The sequence below is a fragment of the Sceloporus undulatus genome, chromosome 1 (assembly GCF_019175285.1).
Source record: "Sceloporus undulatus isolate JIND9_A2432 ecotype Alabama chromosome 1, SceUnd_v1.1, whole genome shotgun sequence".
NCBI classification, from domain to species: Eukaryota; Metazoa; Chordata; class Lepidosauria; order Squamata; family Phrynosomatidae; genus Sceloporus; species Sceloporus undulatus.
Genome location: NC_056522.1, coordinates 125,528,723 through 125,545,113, shown reverse-complemented (window position 1 = coordinate 125,545,113; position 16,391 = coordinate 125,528,723). Strand labels below are relative to the sequence as shown.

The 16,391-nt window shown below is 40.6% G+C and overlaps 1 protein-coding gene across 5 annotated transcripts in view; it reads right to left on the bottom strand.

The window, feature by feature from the left end:
- FILIP1 (filamin A interacting protein 1) overlaps positions 1–16,391 on the bottom strand; it is a 131,737-nt gene that overhangs the window by 114,800 nt on the left and 546 nt on the right. For 3 of the 5 annotated variants that reach the window (XR_006102479.1, XM_042454727.1, XM_042454758.1), the window contains exon 2: positions 743–917. The exons of 1 other annotated variant lie outside the window; for it this stretch is intronic. Coding sequence is in view for 2 of the 4 variants with exons in the window: in XM_042454727.1 (XP_042310661.1) it covers positions 743–832 (90 nt within the window). In the remaining 2 variants the exon portion in view is untranslated. Of the gene's footprint in view, positions 1–738; positions 918–16,391 lie in introns of those variants that run through there. One more of the 5 variants, XM_042454747.1, reaches the window with a different exon arrangement.

Below are 16,391 nucleotides of genomic sequence, written 5' to 3'. Positions count from 1 at the left end.
ACCACGCTTAAATTGTTGGCAAAATGCTCCAGAAGCACAGAGGTGGGATAGCCAGTCGCACTTCTGAAACATCATTGAGTCATCCCGCTCCTCTCTTGCCGACAAAGCATTTGTGGATGAGCCATTTCTTCAATAACAGAAGTTCCCATTATTCAAGAAATGGCTGCTCCTCAAACACTATGTCGGCGGGAGAAGAGCAGGATGCCTCAATGACGCTTCAGAAGCTCAACAGGCTATCCCGCCTCCGTGCTTCTGGAGTAATGATTTAAACGTGCTAAGTGCCTCCGTGTGAAAGCAGCCACAGTCACCTCCTCTCACTCTCTTCCATGCCAGCACTCTCTGAAGATGCCAGCCACAACTGCTGACAAAACTTTAGGAATAAACTCTTTCAGAACACAGCCTAATAGTCCGAAAAACCCACAAAAAACTATGAAGAAATATTTCTGCAGTAATTTAGAATGATTAACATGAGTTTATACACATCTTTTCCCCAAAGCATTTAAGATTCCTATTCTAATTCATACTCCCATTTTACAGATTGTGAAATCTGATTTGCCCATAGCTACACAATGAGTTCTTATGAGAAACAATGGACAGAGAGCAGGCCTATATTCCTGCTGGTGGGGAGAGATACCCTACTGCCATTGTGGCTGAACAGCAACATATCCTGTTTAACATGAAGAGAGAAAACATACAGCTAGAAAACATTACAATGGCATTAAAGGGGCAAACACATACTCACTGTCCCTTGAAAGAGCACCTCCAATCCAGTTAGAGACAGGTGGCAATGATAAGTTATGTTAAGTCCACACAGGAAGAGTGCATTAAGCATTGCTCTGGCTGCATCTGCACTGCAGAAATAATCCAGTTTGACATCACTTTAACTGCCATGCTTCAATGCTGTGGAATTCTGGGAACTGTAATAATAATAATAATTTGTTTTATTTATATACCGCTATTCCAAAGATCATAGCGGTGAACAGCAAGTAAGCTAATTAGCAAGTAAGCTAATTTGCCCCAACAGCCTGGGTACTCATTTTAGTGACCTCGGAAGGATGCAAGCCTGAGTCGAGTTTGGGTCCTTTTGCTGGTCTTGAACTCGCAACCTTGTGGTTTTGAGTGAATGGCTGCAGTACAGGCATTTAACCACTGCACAACCAGGGCTTGTGTTGGCACCAGATATATCTGATAAAGAAGACTAAAATGTCTCACAAAACTACAGTTCCCAGAATTCCATAGCATGCAGCCATGGCAGTTAAAGTGGTGTCAAACTGGAGTATTTCTGCAGTGTGGAAGGAGCCTCTCTTTGCCGAGAGGAGGAGGGGGATACAGCCATCTGACCCTTACAACACACACACAGCACTCAAAATTATGCCACAGTGATGTGGCCAAAATTGACCCCACTACTACAAGTCCCCAGGCATAGGTAGGGATCCAGGTCCCCTTAGTTTCACAATGACTGTTTTGTAGCACAACATAAATGGAGGAATTGAGAAAGCACAGAACACAGTTGCACAATCATAGGACAGCTATGGCTTTCCTGGGACAAAGCATTTGAGACCTACTCAATACCAGCTGGGAATACCAGCATTAGGAGATGTTCTTTTTTGGAATGTCAACAGTACCTGTGTCAGGGACAAGGGCCCCTTGAACAATCCAAATGTTAGAGGAACTGATTGACAGATTTCCAAGATTTTCAGAGTGGAAACTGGAGAGGATTATTATTTTAGGCAGTTATTCCCAAACTTTGATCCACCTTGGCCAACAGTCAGGAATTCTGGGAGCTGAAGTCCAAAACATCTGGAGGACCAAAGTTTGGGAATTACTGCTCTAAGGTAAGGAAATCCTCTCCATTGGGACTTCTGGGAGGACTTTTTCAGGTAGGCAAAAGAGGAGCATAGTGAGATGCGCCCGTCAGTGTCACATAATTGGGCAAAGATTTTCAGATTACATCACATGATGTCAGCATAATCTTGTCATTATCCTGTAAACAAAGAGGAGTTTTCCTGTCACTTTTCATTCACGGAACTTTCCTGTGAATGAAAAGCAGCTGGAAAACTCCTTTTTATTCACAGGATAATGACGGGATTATTGTGACATCACACGATGTCGTCTGAACATCTTCGCCCAGTCACGCGACACTGACAGGAGCATCCAACTATGTTCCTGTCTCTTTTGCCTGCTTGAAAAAGTCCAGAGTTGAAGTTCAAAACACCTGGAGGGTCAAAGCTTGGAAACCACTGCCTTAGAGCCAGAGTGGTGTAATGGTTTGGGTCTTGGACTATGACACTGGATATCAGGGTTTGATTCACAGCTCAGCTAGGGAAACGCACTGGGTGACCTTGGTGAGTCACACACTCAGTCCCAGAATAACCCGTGATAGATTAGTTTAGGGTCATCATAACTCAGAAACGATTTTGAAGGCACACAATGACAATAACAAAGGGAGCTTTGTCAGGAACCTTTCCAGTTTTATACAGCTTTTATACTTATTCGGACATTCCCTGCCCACTAAAAAGTAATGAAAACTTTTGAGCAATGCAACAAATTACTTTTCAATTACACAAATGACTAATGACAACAAATTACTTTTAAACGATATAACAACAGGCAGAAATGCATTACTAAGGTAACTTTACAAGCTCTGGGTTCACAATAGGGTGTAAAGTCAAAGACTGTAAAAAATGTAAAACCATGTAATCTGTCATGGTTTGACAGACTGGTGCCCTGCACCCATACCTTTGTCAAAAGTGTATTTGAAATAGATTCCAGAATTTCAATGGATAACAATGAAGGAAATAGTTATTTGTTTTCCTTGTTTTCTGTTTTGCTGACTCAGTTTTTTTATCTTCATACGAAACATTTTAAAAATAAAATCACCACAGAGCTTCATGCCCATTGCTGACTCCTGGATGACACCGGCCCAGTTAACAAATCTATAAATGTACAAAGGAAACACATACAATTCCTACATACCAAAATCCTTGACACTCACACTCTCTCATTTATGTCAACCTCACTGTGAGGCTGACCATTTAAGGGAAAACTTTCACGGTCTAGATTATTTCACTTTACGTAGTCTGTTCACCCTACCCCCCACTCTCTCAGCACTGTGTACTTTCATGCCAGAAAGTTTGTTTTTCTCTTTTGAATACACACAGAGAGTAAAAGTTTAGCTATCAGTCATATATCTGCAAATAAAAGTAATTTCCCTTGGGACAACTTTGCTATCCCTCCCCTCCAGCTGATTTGATATGTTGCAGATAGCTATTTCCTGACAACTTGCAAAACCATATAAACAGAGTGTGATCTATATCATTTATAAATATTGTGCTATGATTTCATGTTAGTTTGAAAAATGAGTGCCTGGTGGCAATGGGCCAGGTTAACTCAGTACATACTATGAAGCGGACTATAGACCCCCCTCCCCATTTTTTTGCCATAATACAATTTATTCGTCTTTTCATGTGACCCAAGACTTTTTCTTGGTTTCCCTCTAGCTGGACTGAGATGGCTACTGCTCTGGCACTGAGAAATTATGTTCTCTTTTGGAGAGGGAACTCTTGACACTTAGTATAAAGGAAAATGCTAAATTATGCTAAAGCCAAGCTGCAATAATTGCTTCCAAGGGCCCTTTCACAATGTATGCAGGTATATCACTATGATTCCACTTTAAATGTCATGGCTGCATCCTTTGGAATCCTGGGATATATAGTTTGGTAGTGGTGGGATCTAGAGCTCTCTAGTGGAGAATTTGAAAGGCCTCTCCTTAAAAATCACCATTCTAAAAGAGAGATATCAAACAGTAAAATTCAGAAAATTCAAGGTACAGTGGAATTAAATGATGAAATCACTATATAAATGGAACAAATCTTGGGACCTTTGACACTACACAGTTACTGCATTATGATTCTACTTCCATACCTTCCAACTTCAAGCAACTTCAGAGTGTACTATTTCTTTATTTCCTGCCTTTTTCTTGATATGGGGAGTCAAGGCAGCTAACAGCAAATTTAATACAATACATTTTTAATTTTTTTTTAAAAAAACATAAAACAATTAGAAGTATCATGTTTAAAAGATTTAAACAAAGAACAAAATTAAAAAATTAAACATGAAAATAGTACATTGATGGGATTTCAGATTGGCCTGCACTGAAAGAGCACAACTACAAACCTATACAGGAGATTATATGCATCTATAATGCAGAAATAATCCAGTTTGACACCACTTTAACTGCCATGGTTCAATGCTATGGAATTCTGGGAACTGTAGTTTGTGATTGCCTTGCATATTATTATTGGAATTTATAGTTTTTAGGTCTTTTAATGCTAAAGAGCATTAAAAGAAAGGTAAGCCTGTTTCTACATATGCAAGTTCTGTACAGATTTATTTCCTCTATAGGGTGATTTTTGCCTCTCTTTCAATCTGGGGCACAATCTGACAGTTTTACTTCTTGGAAACCTGTGCTCACCAACATGTTGGTTTTGGACTTCCTCCTTCACTTGTGGCCTGGGATGTTTCCTCTAATTATGACAAAGTTACGTTTTTATCTTCTGAATTATTCATTTCATGTTGCATTTCACTAAGTATGTTAATACTGTACAGTACTTCAAAAAGAGCAAAATGTCTTGTGGCAAGGTAAAAACTAAGAAAAAGTTATCTGGCATCTGCTTTTATGAACTACAGGCAGCTTACTTCATCAGATGCACAGCATATTGCCTCAGCAAGAAGATTATTATACGAAGGCTTATCTGGGCAAGGGATAGTCATCGGTGAGGTCAGATAGATGTGAAATGTAAAAAGTACAGATAATGATCCTTACCATAACAGTGGTCATTAAGGAACAAGGACTTGGATAGTAACACAGACATCCTTGCCTCTCAGACCCGTGGCTCCTGCTCAGCCCTGACACAAGGAAAATGTTAAAATTCACTATGCATATGCTGTCATACCAACTGGAGGAACCATTAGGTTTGATTTTGGGATGATAAAAATGCCACAGCAACGTATACTTGCACCCTAAATAATGTTGTTTTACAGTGGATTTCATGAAGAGGCGAGGCAGAGGTTGATCCATTCAATACTGGTAAACCTTCTAGGCTGTCCAATGAGTCGTTTCCCTCAATATGTTTGGAAGGAAGAAATATTACAGTCACCCAAAAGGTCATAGTGTTTCTAAGGCATGGTACAGACCACCCCAAAGGGGCGGCCTGTAGCCATCCCTTTTCTCGTTGGATTCAGGGCAGGGCAACCTCACCGGCAGCCCTGCAGCCCCAATCCCGTGATTTTCCAGGCCAAAGAGAAGCGGCAAAATGCCACTTCTCATTACCCTGGAAAAGGGGTGCCCTTGCACCTTAGGTGCCAATGGCACCCCGGCACTAAAGAGAAGAAAGGAACAGGTGCCGCGACCCCTTTCTCCTCTGCATCGTTGGCACGGCTTTTTGGTTGTCATGCCAACAATGTGGGGGCCCAAAAGGAGCTCCGTTTCAGAGCTCCTTTTTGTGCCTCCGCCAGGCCGCATGTCCCTGTATCATGAGGAAAGTGGGATAATAATAGTAGTAGAAATAAATAAATAAATAAATAAAGTGAGAAAATATCCAGGAGGAATCAACCCCTGATGAAGACTCAGCTGATGCACACAAACATCAACTAGAGCTATCTCCTTTCAGTGAAATCCTATTAATTATTCCAAACTAGATTAATTGAATCAGTTGTTAAGTATTGAGTCAACACAATTAGGTAAATCTCATTGATTAAATGATTGCTAGAACTAACCAATAGGATCCAGTCTTTTATATGCTACTCTCCATCCTTACAGGTTAAGTCTGCCTTATCTGAAATTCTTGGGACCAGAAGTGTTTTGTCTTTCAGAGTTTTTTGAATTTTGGAATATTTGCATATATGTAATGAGATATCTTGGAGATGAGACCCTTCTCCAAATTCATTTATGTTTCACATACACCTTAAACATATACCCTGAAGGTAATTTTATACACAATATTTCATGACTTTGTACAACAGACAAAGTTTGCATACATTTAACCATCCAAAAGCAAAGGTGTCACTATCTCAGCGATTTTGAGTGCAGCTTGGTGAGAGAGGGTTTCATGAGCCTACAGCAGATCATATTCCCAGTCTCCATACAATAAATTAGGCCTGTAGAATAGAGGTTAGCCCACCATCACCATCAGCAGCTAGAGTCCCTAAATCAAAGTGGTTCTACTTTTTCATAAAAGTTGTCACCTAATGTCCACCTTGTCTCTGATGTGCCATGTTATGAAGTAAAGAAAACATCTTGTAGACACCTTCTAGCTCTGCTTTTCTCCCTTTGCATAGTTCAGGTTTTGCTGGAGTTCATGATGGCCCTTCTGTATTAGTGCAATGCTATGGATTCCAAATAAAGTGCAGAGCATTGCTCTGTGTACTTTTCCCTGCCAGTTTTATGTCCAGAAGCATGTTCTGAAGCGTCTCAAAAATGTAAACAAAGGAAACAACCCCCTTCCCCTTGTCTGAAAGAGAAACAAGGTACATGGAGGAAATGTTATCCAGGGACTTTTACAAAGTGCTCTTCTAAAGATGTTTAGATAGGACTCTGGCTATGACAGCTGTCTGAACAGAGACTAAGGGTGAGAGCAAGAGATGGAGTCAAGCAGAGAGAAGAAATATACCAGTAGGTTTACTAGTCCATTGACCACATGCCATATATATAAGGAACAACGAACATGCATAATATCTGTTCATAACATAATAATACCAGTCATAACAACAGTAGATCAGATGTATAAAATTAACAGAAGAAACAACTTATCTGTGTTTGTTTTAATTTCTATAATTTCTGTGAGTTTCAGTTTTGAGGAAAAGGCAGGATATGAATGATCCAATGATAATTTTGGTTCAGTTTGCAAAACCCTATTTAGAAAAACTGTATTACCTTCTGGGTGATTGTAATATTTTTTTCCTCCCAAACACATTGAGAGAAACAGCTCATTGGAACAGCCTGGAAGATTCACCAATATTGGATGGATCAACCTCTGTCTAGTTTGTTCATGAAATCTAATGTAAAACAACATAAGCACCAGTCTTTCAATATGTCCATAACCACAGGGACAGAGTCTTATGGCAACAATATGCTTCCAAATTTTCCTTCCAGCTACATGATTCTTTAACTTATTTAGATTCTCCAGGTAACTACTTCTCTGCATAACCATAGAGAAGAAATACAATTCCTTTCAGCATTCTATGGATGCCTCCAAATAAGGTGCTGGGTCAAATTGCTGCTAGCAATTATTCCCTGACTGTCCTTGTAAGAAGTGAGGTCCAGGAGGCCAGGCAGTTCTTGTTAGGGCTCATGTCTTTCATATCTGTTGTTGTTGTTGTTGTTGTTGTTGTTGTTGTTGTTGTGTGCCTTCAAGTTGTTTCTGACTTATGGTGACCTTAAGGTTCACCCAGTGTGTTTCATGGTCAAGATGGGAATTGAATGTTGGCCTCCCATGTTGTACAGTAGTCCAACACACAAACCACTCAAACCTGAAACCATGAGAGTTCTCCTTTCATATCTATAGTAAGAGCTAAAACATCTACCGCTCCCAGAATCCCTCATCCAGTATGAATGGCCAATTGTGTGAGAATTTTCACTAGGATACCGGAGAAGAGCCACAAGGTAGTTTTTAGTCCTCTGGTCAGTGGCTGGTTTCTGCTCCTCATCTTTGTTGGTGAAACTCATTGGAAGGGTTTCCATTTATTTCATAGCTCTAATATGCACTGCAGAAATAATGCAGTTTGACACTACTTTAATTCATCATTTATTTATGGTCATAAACCATAACCAAATTATATTGTTATTGTTGTTGTTGTAGTTATTGTGTGCCTTCAAGGAATTTCTGATTCACGGTAACCCTGTCATGGGGTTTTCTTGGATCAAATTGTTTAAAGGAGGTTTGCCATTGCCTTCCTCTTAAGGTGAGTGTGACTTGCCCAAGGTCACCCAGTGGGTACACACTCACACACATATACAGTTACTGCTAAAAATTCATAAAATATAAAATTAATAAAACATACATATATATGCAATATATCAAATTTATGATTGGTAAGTTTAAGATTAATTTCCAAAGTTTACATTAAGTATAATTAAAATGATTTAAATCAATATTTTAAGGATTCCAAGTCTAAAAATCCTAAATTTTATATCATAATATTTGTCTATGGGTTGCAGGGGCACAGAGCCTAGCAACCCTCTCTGTAATTTGTGTATCTGAATAATCAAGTAGGTGTGATAGGTAAAATCTCGCAGATCTACCCATTACTTTAATGGCTCTGGCTCTGGGATTTGTAGTTTTGTGAGTTATTTAACCTTTTCAGATTGTAAGCCTGAGGGCAGGGAACTGTCCAATTAAAAAGATTGTATGTACAGCGCTGTGTAAATTTACTGCACTTTATAAATAAAGGTTAATAATAATAATAATAATAATAATAATAATAATAATAATATTTTTCTGTCAAACAGCTCTGGTGCCACAACAAACTACAAATCCCAGAATTCCATAGCATTGAGCCATAACACCACATGGTGTCAAATTGCATTGTTTTTGCAGCGCAGATCAGTGGAGGGAAGGGGAAGGGGGGGAAAAACACAACGGACAACCAGTTGGCAGAAAAAGGCCACAACTTTATTGAATACAGCAAACAGGTATGGAGAATTGGCCCGAAAGCATATTGGCCCGTGTTGGTCGATGAACTGAATTGCCTGTTCACGGCCAAGCTTCGAGATGACAGAAGGGGAACCGGCTTAAGGTGCTCCGCTACCTTGGAAGCAGGTTATGCGCATATACGCATCTTCGCCTGTTGTCACCGGGGAACACTGACTCGATGTCACCCCTGCATTGGCGACATTGGTATACCCTCAGCACCCCCGGGTCCCATGGGATTCCCGATCCAGTGCTCCGCAGCACAGGAAACCACGCCCATCAGATACAAAACCTATGCTGCCGCCAGAAAGGCAAGGCCTCCCCTAGGCTATATAACCTTTTCTGTCAAAGAGTTCTGGTGCCACAATAAACTACAAATCCCAGAATTCCACAGCATTAAGCCATAACACGAAGTAGTGTCAAATTGCATTGTTTTTGCAACGCAGATTAGATCCCAGAGGTCTTATAAATGAAATAATTCTCTACCCTTTTGCAAACACTGTGTTGTTTTTCCGCTCACTGTCACCCCCTATTTATCTGTTGCTTTATCTGGATTCTAAAGTACTTCTGGAAAGTTTATTGTATTTTTAGAACACCACCACCACAAGAATAATAAAAAAACTCTAAAACTATAATGTATAACACCTTCTGAGTCACACCTATAAATATCCCAAATGTTGCAATGTAATTTTGCCTATCTATTTCACAAACAATTTGCACTTCTTTCTGTACTTCTTCCACATCTCTCTTCATATAATTCATACCCAATCCCAACACATGGCAAACACTGGGGAGACTTTAGGCCTTTCCACACTGCATAATTAATGTACATTGCTTTGATTCCACTTTAACTGCCATGGCTGCGTCCTATGGAATCTTAGGGTTTGTGGTTCTTTCTTTGTAGCTTCTTTCTTATCAGAGGTCTGATTGTGTTCAGTGCTTAGCTACGGTAAGTGGGAATGGAGTTGGAAACATAGTTGCACTTACTGGTAAATCCAGTAAAAATCAGTGCAACAAATTAATTATGACTCAATTAATTTCCACTTAATATCATGTAGACTAGAGTTTGAGAGTGCAGCTAATTCCCCTGGATTTGAATTACCCTCCAGTACATGAAAACATTTAAACACCAAAGTTACAGAAAATCTGAACTAGCTCAGATTATTTAATTTTACTAGGATTGTTAAAATATCAAATCACAGTTTAGTTGAAACTAGAGCTATTTTATGTTAGAAGAAGAAAATGCTCTGTTTCAGGAAAAGATTCAATAGGTTCAGGTCAGGCTTTTCAACCCTGTGCCCTCCAGAGCTTTCTGACTGTAATTCCCACTACCCCCAGCTAGCACAGCCATGCCCGAAGGGAGCTGTAGAGTCATAGCATCATAGAATTGTACAATCATACAACAAATCTGAGTGTCAGGGTTTCAAACAGTGAAGAAATTTATTTTCATGAAAGGAGAAAAATGCCCTGAGATGCCAGACAAAATCATGGGAAGCTCTGAAAGAGAAACATGGGCACCTAAAGGTGAAGGCTGCAGGAAGCAGAGAACCTGAAGACTGAACATAAAAAGTACCAAGTATGGTGGACCCTTCTCTTACACAGGGGATCCATTCTGCCCCCCCCCCCCCAGCATAAAAGAAAAAACACGTAAGCTTGAGCCTCATTAGAAGTAATGGGGCTCGTGCCTGCAGTACATTATGGTGGGGTGTGCACCATGAGCGCACGCCCCATTACTTCTTCCAGGGCACGCAAGGCTTTTTCCTGGCGCAGCTTCCAGCATATGCTGGAAGCTGCATATGACACAGGTGCACTATAGTAGGAATTACTATGATGACAAATGTCACTATTTTTATTCTTTGATAAGGGGGAGGGGGCTTAGGTGTTCCTCAAGTGTTTAAGCAGCAGCTTCAAAGGAAATATGTCCCTTAGTTACCAGACGATTGGCAGCATTGCCTTCCCAATGCCATGCATTCTAGTGCCCAGAATGGTGAGGCAGGCATTTGTAAGCAGGTGCAAATAGTTGTTGGGCAGCCAGGAAGAAAGCATACACATTCTTCTCTGGGCTTCTGCAATATGTGTCTTCATAAAGCCAGGATGCTATACAGACAACTTAGTGATATCTAAGTTTTTTAGATTGTAAGCCTGCGGGCAGGGAACTGTCTAACTAAAAGATTTTATGTACAGCACTGTGTAAATTTACAGCGCTTTATAAATAAAGGTTAATAATAATAATAATAATAATAATAATAATAATAATAATAATATCTGGGTTAACAGCCTCCCTGATACAATACAGTAAGGGTGATGAGGGCTGCATCTACACTGCAGAATTAATGCAGCTTGACACTACTTTCCCAGGCATCGCATAATTGTCGCTTACTATCTGATGTTCTGTTGTTGGCTGTTTATCAATCCATTTCCTGTATTCCTATGTACTGTATATGTATTATCCTACTTGTGATTATGTATTTTCTCTGGATAATGATTAACCATCCATTATGAAGCCTTGCCCTCCCTCCAGTCCATCTGCCTTGGTCCAGGCCTCGGAGGTTGAGAGGAACTGCTGGACCTCTTACCCTTTCTCGTCACCACTCCCTTCTCCTTCTGTATCATGTCTCTTTTAGATTGTAAGCCTGAGGGCAGGGAACCGTCTAACTAAAAAGATTGCATGTACAGCGCTGTGTAAATTTACAGCGCTTCATAAATAAAGGTTAATAATAATAATAATACTTTAACTGCCCTGGCTCAACACTATGAAAGCCTGGGAATTGTCATCCTGTGGAATATTTAGCCTTCTCTGTCAGAGAAAAATAGTGCCACAACAAACTACAAATCCTAGTAGAATGGAGCCATGAGAGTTAAAAGTGGTGTCAAACTGTATTAATTCTGCAGTGTGGCAGCAGCTAAGGATGCCAGAAGCCAAAGGTGCAGCCATCCCATTGTTGTTTTTTTCCCCCTCTTCCTTTTTCTTTTTAACACTTCCCTTTTGATCTCATCATGTCATGACTAGATTCCTTTGATTCACTTGTGGTAACATTGAATACCAAGCCATGAATGAATTAGGGATATAAGGCCATACCTCCAAGATTTCATCATTGAAAACTAGGACACGTATGGCCATGCAATATCAGAGTGTGGTCAAGATGGCAAAAATTAATAATGAGGAAGAAGACACATGCTTTGAGATGTTGCAGCAGTTTGCTTTTGACTGAATCTACTGGGAAGGGCAAGATTCTGCCCTCATCTCTCCTGTCCCCTCTGCTGAGCTAAAGGAGTGCAAACTACTTTTTGCACTTTAAATTCAGTTTGCAGCAACTGAAGTAAGCTGAGGACAATGGGGAAAGTGGAAGGAGGAGCTATTTTAAAAGCAGCTGAAAAAGTGGGACAACAGTGGATTAATTGGGACTGTCCCTGCCAAATCTGGATAACTGGCAGGTATTTAAGGAACTAGTCACTGCTGAAGCTGGACTGCAGAGGCAGGAGACTGAGGTGACAGATTGATAAACTGCTTTGAAAATAATTTGGAATCATTTGGTAGAAATCTTTCAGTTATAAAATACTGAAATAAACAAAGCCCAGGGGCAATAGAACAAACTGCATTGATCAAGATTGCACATGATTGATCCCCAGGGTTGTAGATACCGGGGGGGGGGGGGGAGGGGGGCATTGCTACCAAATACGAATTCAACCCCCCCCCCCCATGAAATTTTCCTACAAATTTCTCAAACGGCTTCAGGATCTCTCTACTATTCTATAGACTAACACAGCTATATATTTGAATTCTACCACTACAGAGTGAGAAACTGAAAATCTTTCACACCTATTTTCCTTCCTATGTTTATACTTCATTTGTAATTTTGCCTGCCTATTTTCTATGGATGTTTAAACTGTTTTTCTAAATACTTGATTAATGTTTTAATTCACCACAATGCTGGAAATTTCAACTCTGGTTATGTGTGTTGTAGTTCAAAACATTTTCCCTAAAGTTCCCAATACCTGTAACAGATCCTGATCACAAACCTCCCATGCCACACATAAATATTCCCTCAGACTTGGAATGGGGAGAAAAGGAATGGAGATAGAAGCATAAAAAAGGCTGGAAATAAGCAAATGAAGTTTGCCCATGTTTTTGGTCTGTGTCACCCCTGCTGGTCCTGTTCTCTCATTTAGACAAACAGTGATCAGACATAGGGGCAGACAGAAAATTGAGTGTCTGTATAGCAAGAATGGGGAGCACATGGTCCTCTAGATGTTCAACTGCAATTCCCATCATACCTCATCACTAGATGTGATTGTTAGGGAGACTATCATACAGAGGAAAACAGAGGATTAAAAAGGCATTTTCCCAGAAAAGTCACATGATTGCAGTGAAGATTTTCACACAAATTGCGATCTGAGAAGATTTATCCTGGGAAGAACCAGGAATGCTCCAGCAACAAACCATTCATGGGGATATGCCATGAATGGTTTGTTGCTGGAGCATTCCTGGTTCTTCCTGGGATAACTCCTCTTAGATTGCTACGTCGTCTGAAAGTCTTCATCACGATCATGCAACTTTCTCAAGAAAATGCCTTTTTAATCTCTTGATTTTAATCTCCTGATAGTCTCCTAGGATTAGCAGAGGTTTCAGTCCAGCATGTTTGGTGGGCAACACATCCTCTACTCTTGCTTTTGGCTGGCCAGCATCTAGCAATGCTCAGCACACCTGACTCTCACAGATACAATTCCTCTAAAAAACACAGGTGGGAATTGCTCAGCTCTCCAGATGTGGGAATGCAACTTACATGTTTCATCACCATTGGCTGTGCTGGCTAGAGCTACTGGGAGTTGCAGTCCAGAAACATCTGGAGGGCTGTGCAAGTTCTACTCCTGTTCAAGAAATATCCTAAAAAGTCCTGTAGAACAGATAAACTTGGTAACAGTGAGTAAAATATTAACAATCAGGGTATTTCACCTCCCTTCTGAGTTATTGAAAGTGAAGAAGGGAAGTTGTGTCAACATATTTTCCTGCAAAAACATAGCAAAGGTTATGCTATCAATTGCCATGAAAACCACTGCTTGCAGGATCGTGTCATTGATTATTCTACTGTTTTGGAAAGAATTCCTATTCTCTGGACTTCCATGAAGTCATCCAAGAATGCAGCAAAGGAGGAGGGGGAGGAACAGCAGCACACAAACTTATTTGAGACAGTGTCCTTTCCCAGGATGAAATTCTCCATAACAGAACTGCTTAAGCAAATGATGCCTTCAGCCTGAAGACGATTTTGTATTTTTACACTTTCATAACATATCCCAAGGGCTCTGTTAACTTGCTTTGCCTTCTAAAAGAAAGAGTCGAGGCTATTAACAATCCTTCTGAATCCAGCTGTTGAAAATTCCACTTTACAGCGTTTTTTGAGAAAATCCTAGAGTCCCATTTCTGACACCTGTTCAACTGGGTGATTTTAGTCTAGAGTGGAAAGGAAAACAAAGTGTAACACTGGGGATGTCTAATCACACTATTTTATTTCATACACATATCAGCTGATTTGGTTCCATTTGGACAGACTACCGAGCTTCCTACTTTGTTTTTTTTAACAGTGAAACAGGTACCTGAAAAAAATCTTAGGATTAAGCCACCAGCAATACCAAGAAATATTCTATCAACTGTGACAGGAGGAAATAGCCTTTCACACAAAATTAGAAAAGAGAGCCAATGTGATGTAGTGGTTTGAACTTTGGACTATGATTCTGAAGACCACAGTTTCACTCCCTGCTTGGTCATGGAAACCCACTGGGGGACCTAGGGCAAGTCACACCCTCTCAGCCTCAGAAGACAGCAAGGGCCACCCCCCTCTTAACAAATCTTGCTGAGAAAGCCCTGTGATAGGGTTGCCACAAGTCGGAAGCAACTTGAAAGCATGCAAAAAAGGCAAAACAAAATTAGAAGGCAAATGCTACAATCTTTTCATCCTGGTGTTTCCACAAAATTCTTTTGGGAGTGGGGAGGATCATTTAAAAGTGATGGGTGCAATGAAAGTTAATGCAACAAGTGATTCAAGAAAAATTTAAACCTTTGTCTGTTTTGCATTTGGCATTTTGATGCATTAGGTTTAGATTGGCGCGTTACAGACTGCCGGATTGCGGCGGTCTGCTGCCGCCGCCGCTTGCACCATCCGGGAGCCGCAGCCTTTAAACGGCGCGGCTCCCGGACGCTGCCGGGAAGGAGGGCGGAAATCGCACTCCTTCTCAGGCCCCAGAAGAGGCACCGCAAAGTGCAAGGGGTGCATTTGCGGCATCATTTCTGGGGTAACACGTGCGGACGCAACGCATCCAGCACGTAAAGATGGCGGTGCTGGTGTGTATAGGGTGCCGCTATCTTTATGCCCCCATCATGTGCTGGGGTGAGGCTGGTATGGACGCTAGGTCCTCGGCCAACCCCTAGCACGTGACGGGGGCGTATTAAAGGCCCGTTTATAATGTGCCATAGTTTTTTTTGTGGGTTTTTCGGGCTATGTGGCCATGTTCTATGTGGCCCGAAAAACCCACAAAAAACTATGGATGCCGGCCATGAAAGCCTTTGACTTTTAATTTGCAAAATTAGTGCCACAGTGATCTCCTTAGCTAGTACTTCTGGATGAAATGCAAGCTAACTTAAACAGCTGATGCATTAATTATTGAAACGGCAGCTTGTAATTTTGTTTCTTTATTTGACTAAAGCCATAAATTTCCATTTTCCTAGGATTGCTGCTGAACAACCTTTCTGAATTAGGAACAAGATATATTTCTACATAAAACTGTCAATTGCTTGGAAAAAAGTTCCACAAATCGGTGGGAATTACTTCCATGGAAAGGTTTTATGACTGGAATATTTCTGTCAAACCAGCAACTAAGACATTGGGGTCTAGCATGGGGTAAATAATAAACTGTCACTTTGTTTTAAAGATACAGCTATGCTCAAAGAAATGAATCCAGTCATTTCTGCATCTCAAAATATCCTGTTTCTGAGTGCCCAGAGAGCAGGATCATGGAGCTGTTCATGGGAAGTAAACATTCAGACTATGATTTAATATGATAGACATCCTTGATAGCACCCACAGAAGCACCGAGGGCAATTGTCAGTAGGGCAGAACAAAATGTCCCAAGTGGCCTAGAGCCATGCAGAAAATAGATTGGTGAAATATAAAACAACAGCAGGACTCACACAATTCAGAGTATTACAACATGTCTATTTCTTCTGACTTACCATACCAGCTTCATTATATCGGCTAGCCACAGATACTCTTTAAACATCTATAGATCTATATCAAGTAATGCAAACCTATACAGTACATACCTCCTCAGAAGTAAGCCTCACTACAGTGGGATCAGTCCCCACATAAGGAGAAATAGTTTTCTGACAGCATGTGTTTTAGACAAACCAGTCCTGCCTCCATTCTTTTGCATACTGTCTCCTGTCATTCTCTCTCCATTCCAGTTAAGTTATTTAGAAGGTTGCCTTTAACCTTGTTAGTTCAACAGATAGTCTGATGAATGTGAAAACTTCTCTGTACTGATAAATGCTTATTTCTTTTTAAGGGTATCTTTGAACAGAAAGCACAGAAAGCAAGGGAAGGAAGCAGAATAGGAACCAAGGAAACATTCATAAGGTGAAGGCCAAAATAATATTTATTTTATTTCATTTCTATGCCACCTTTTTCCCAGGAAGGGACCCAAGGCAGC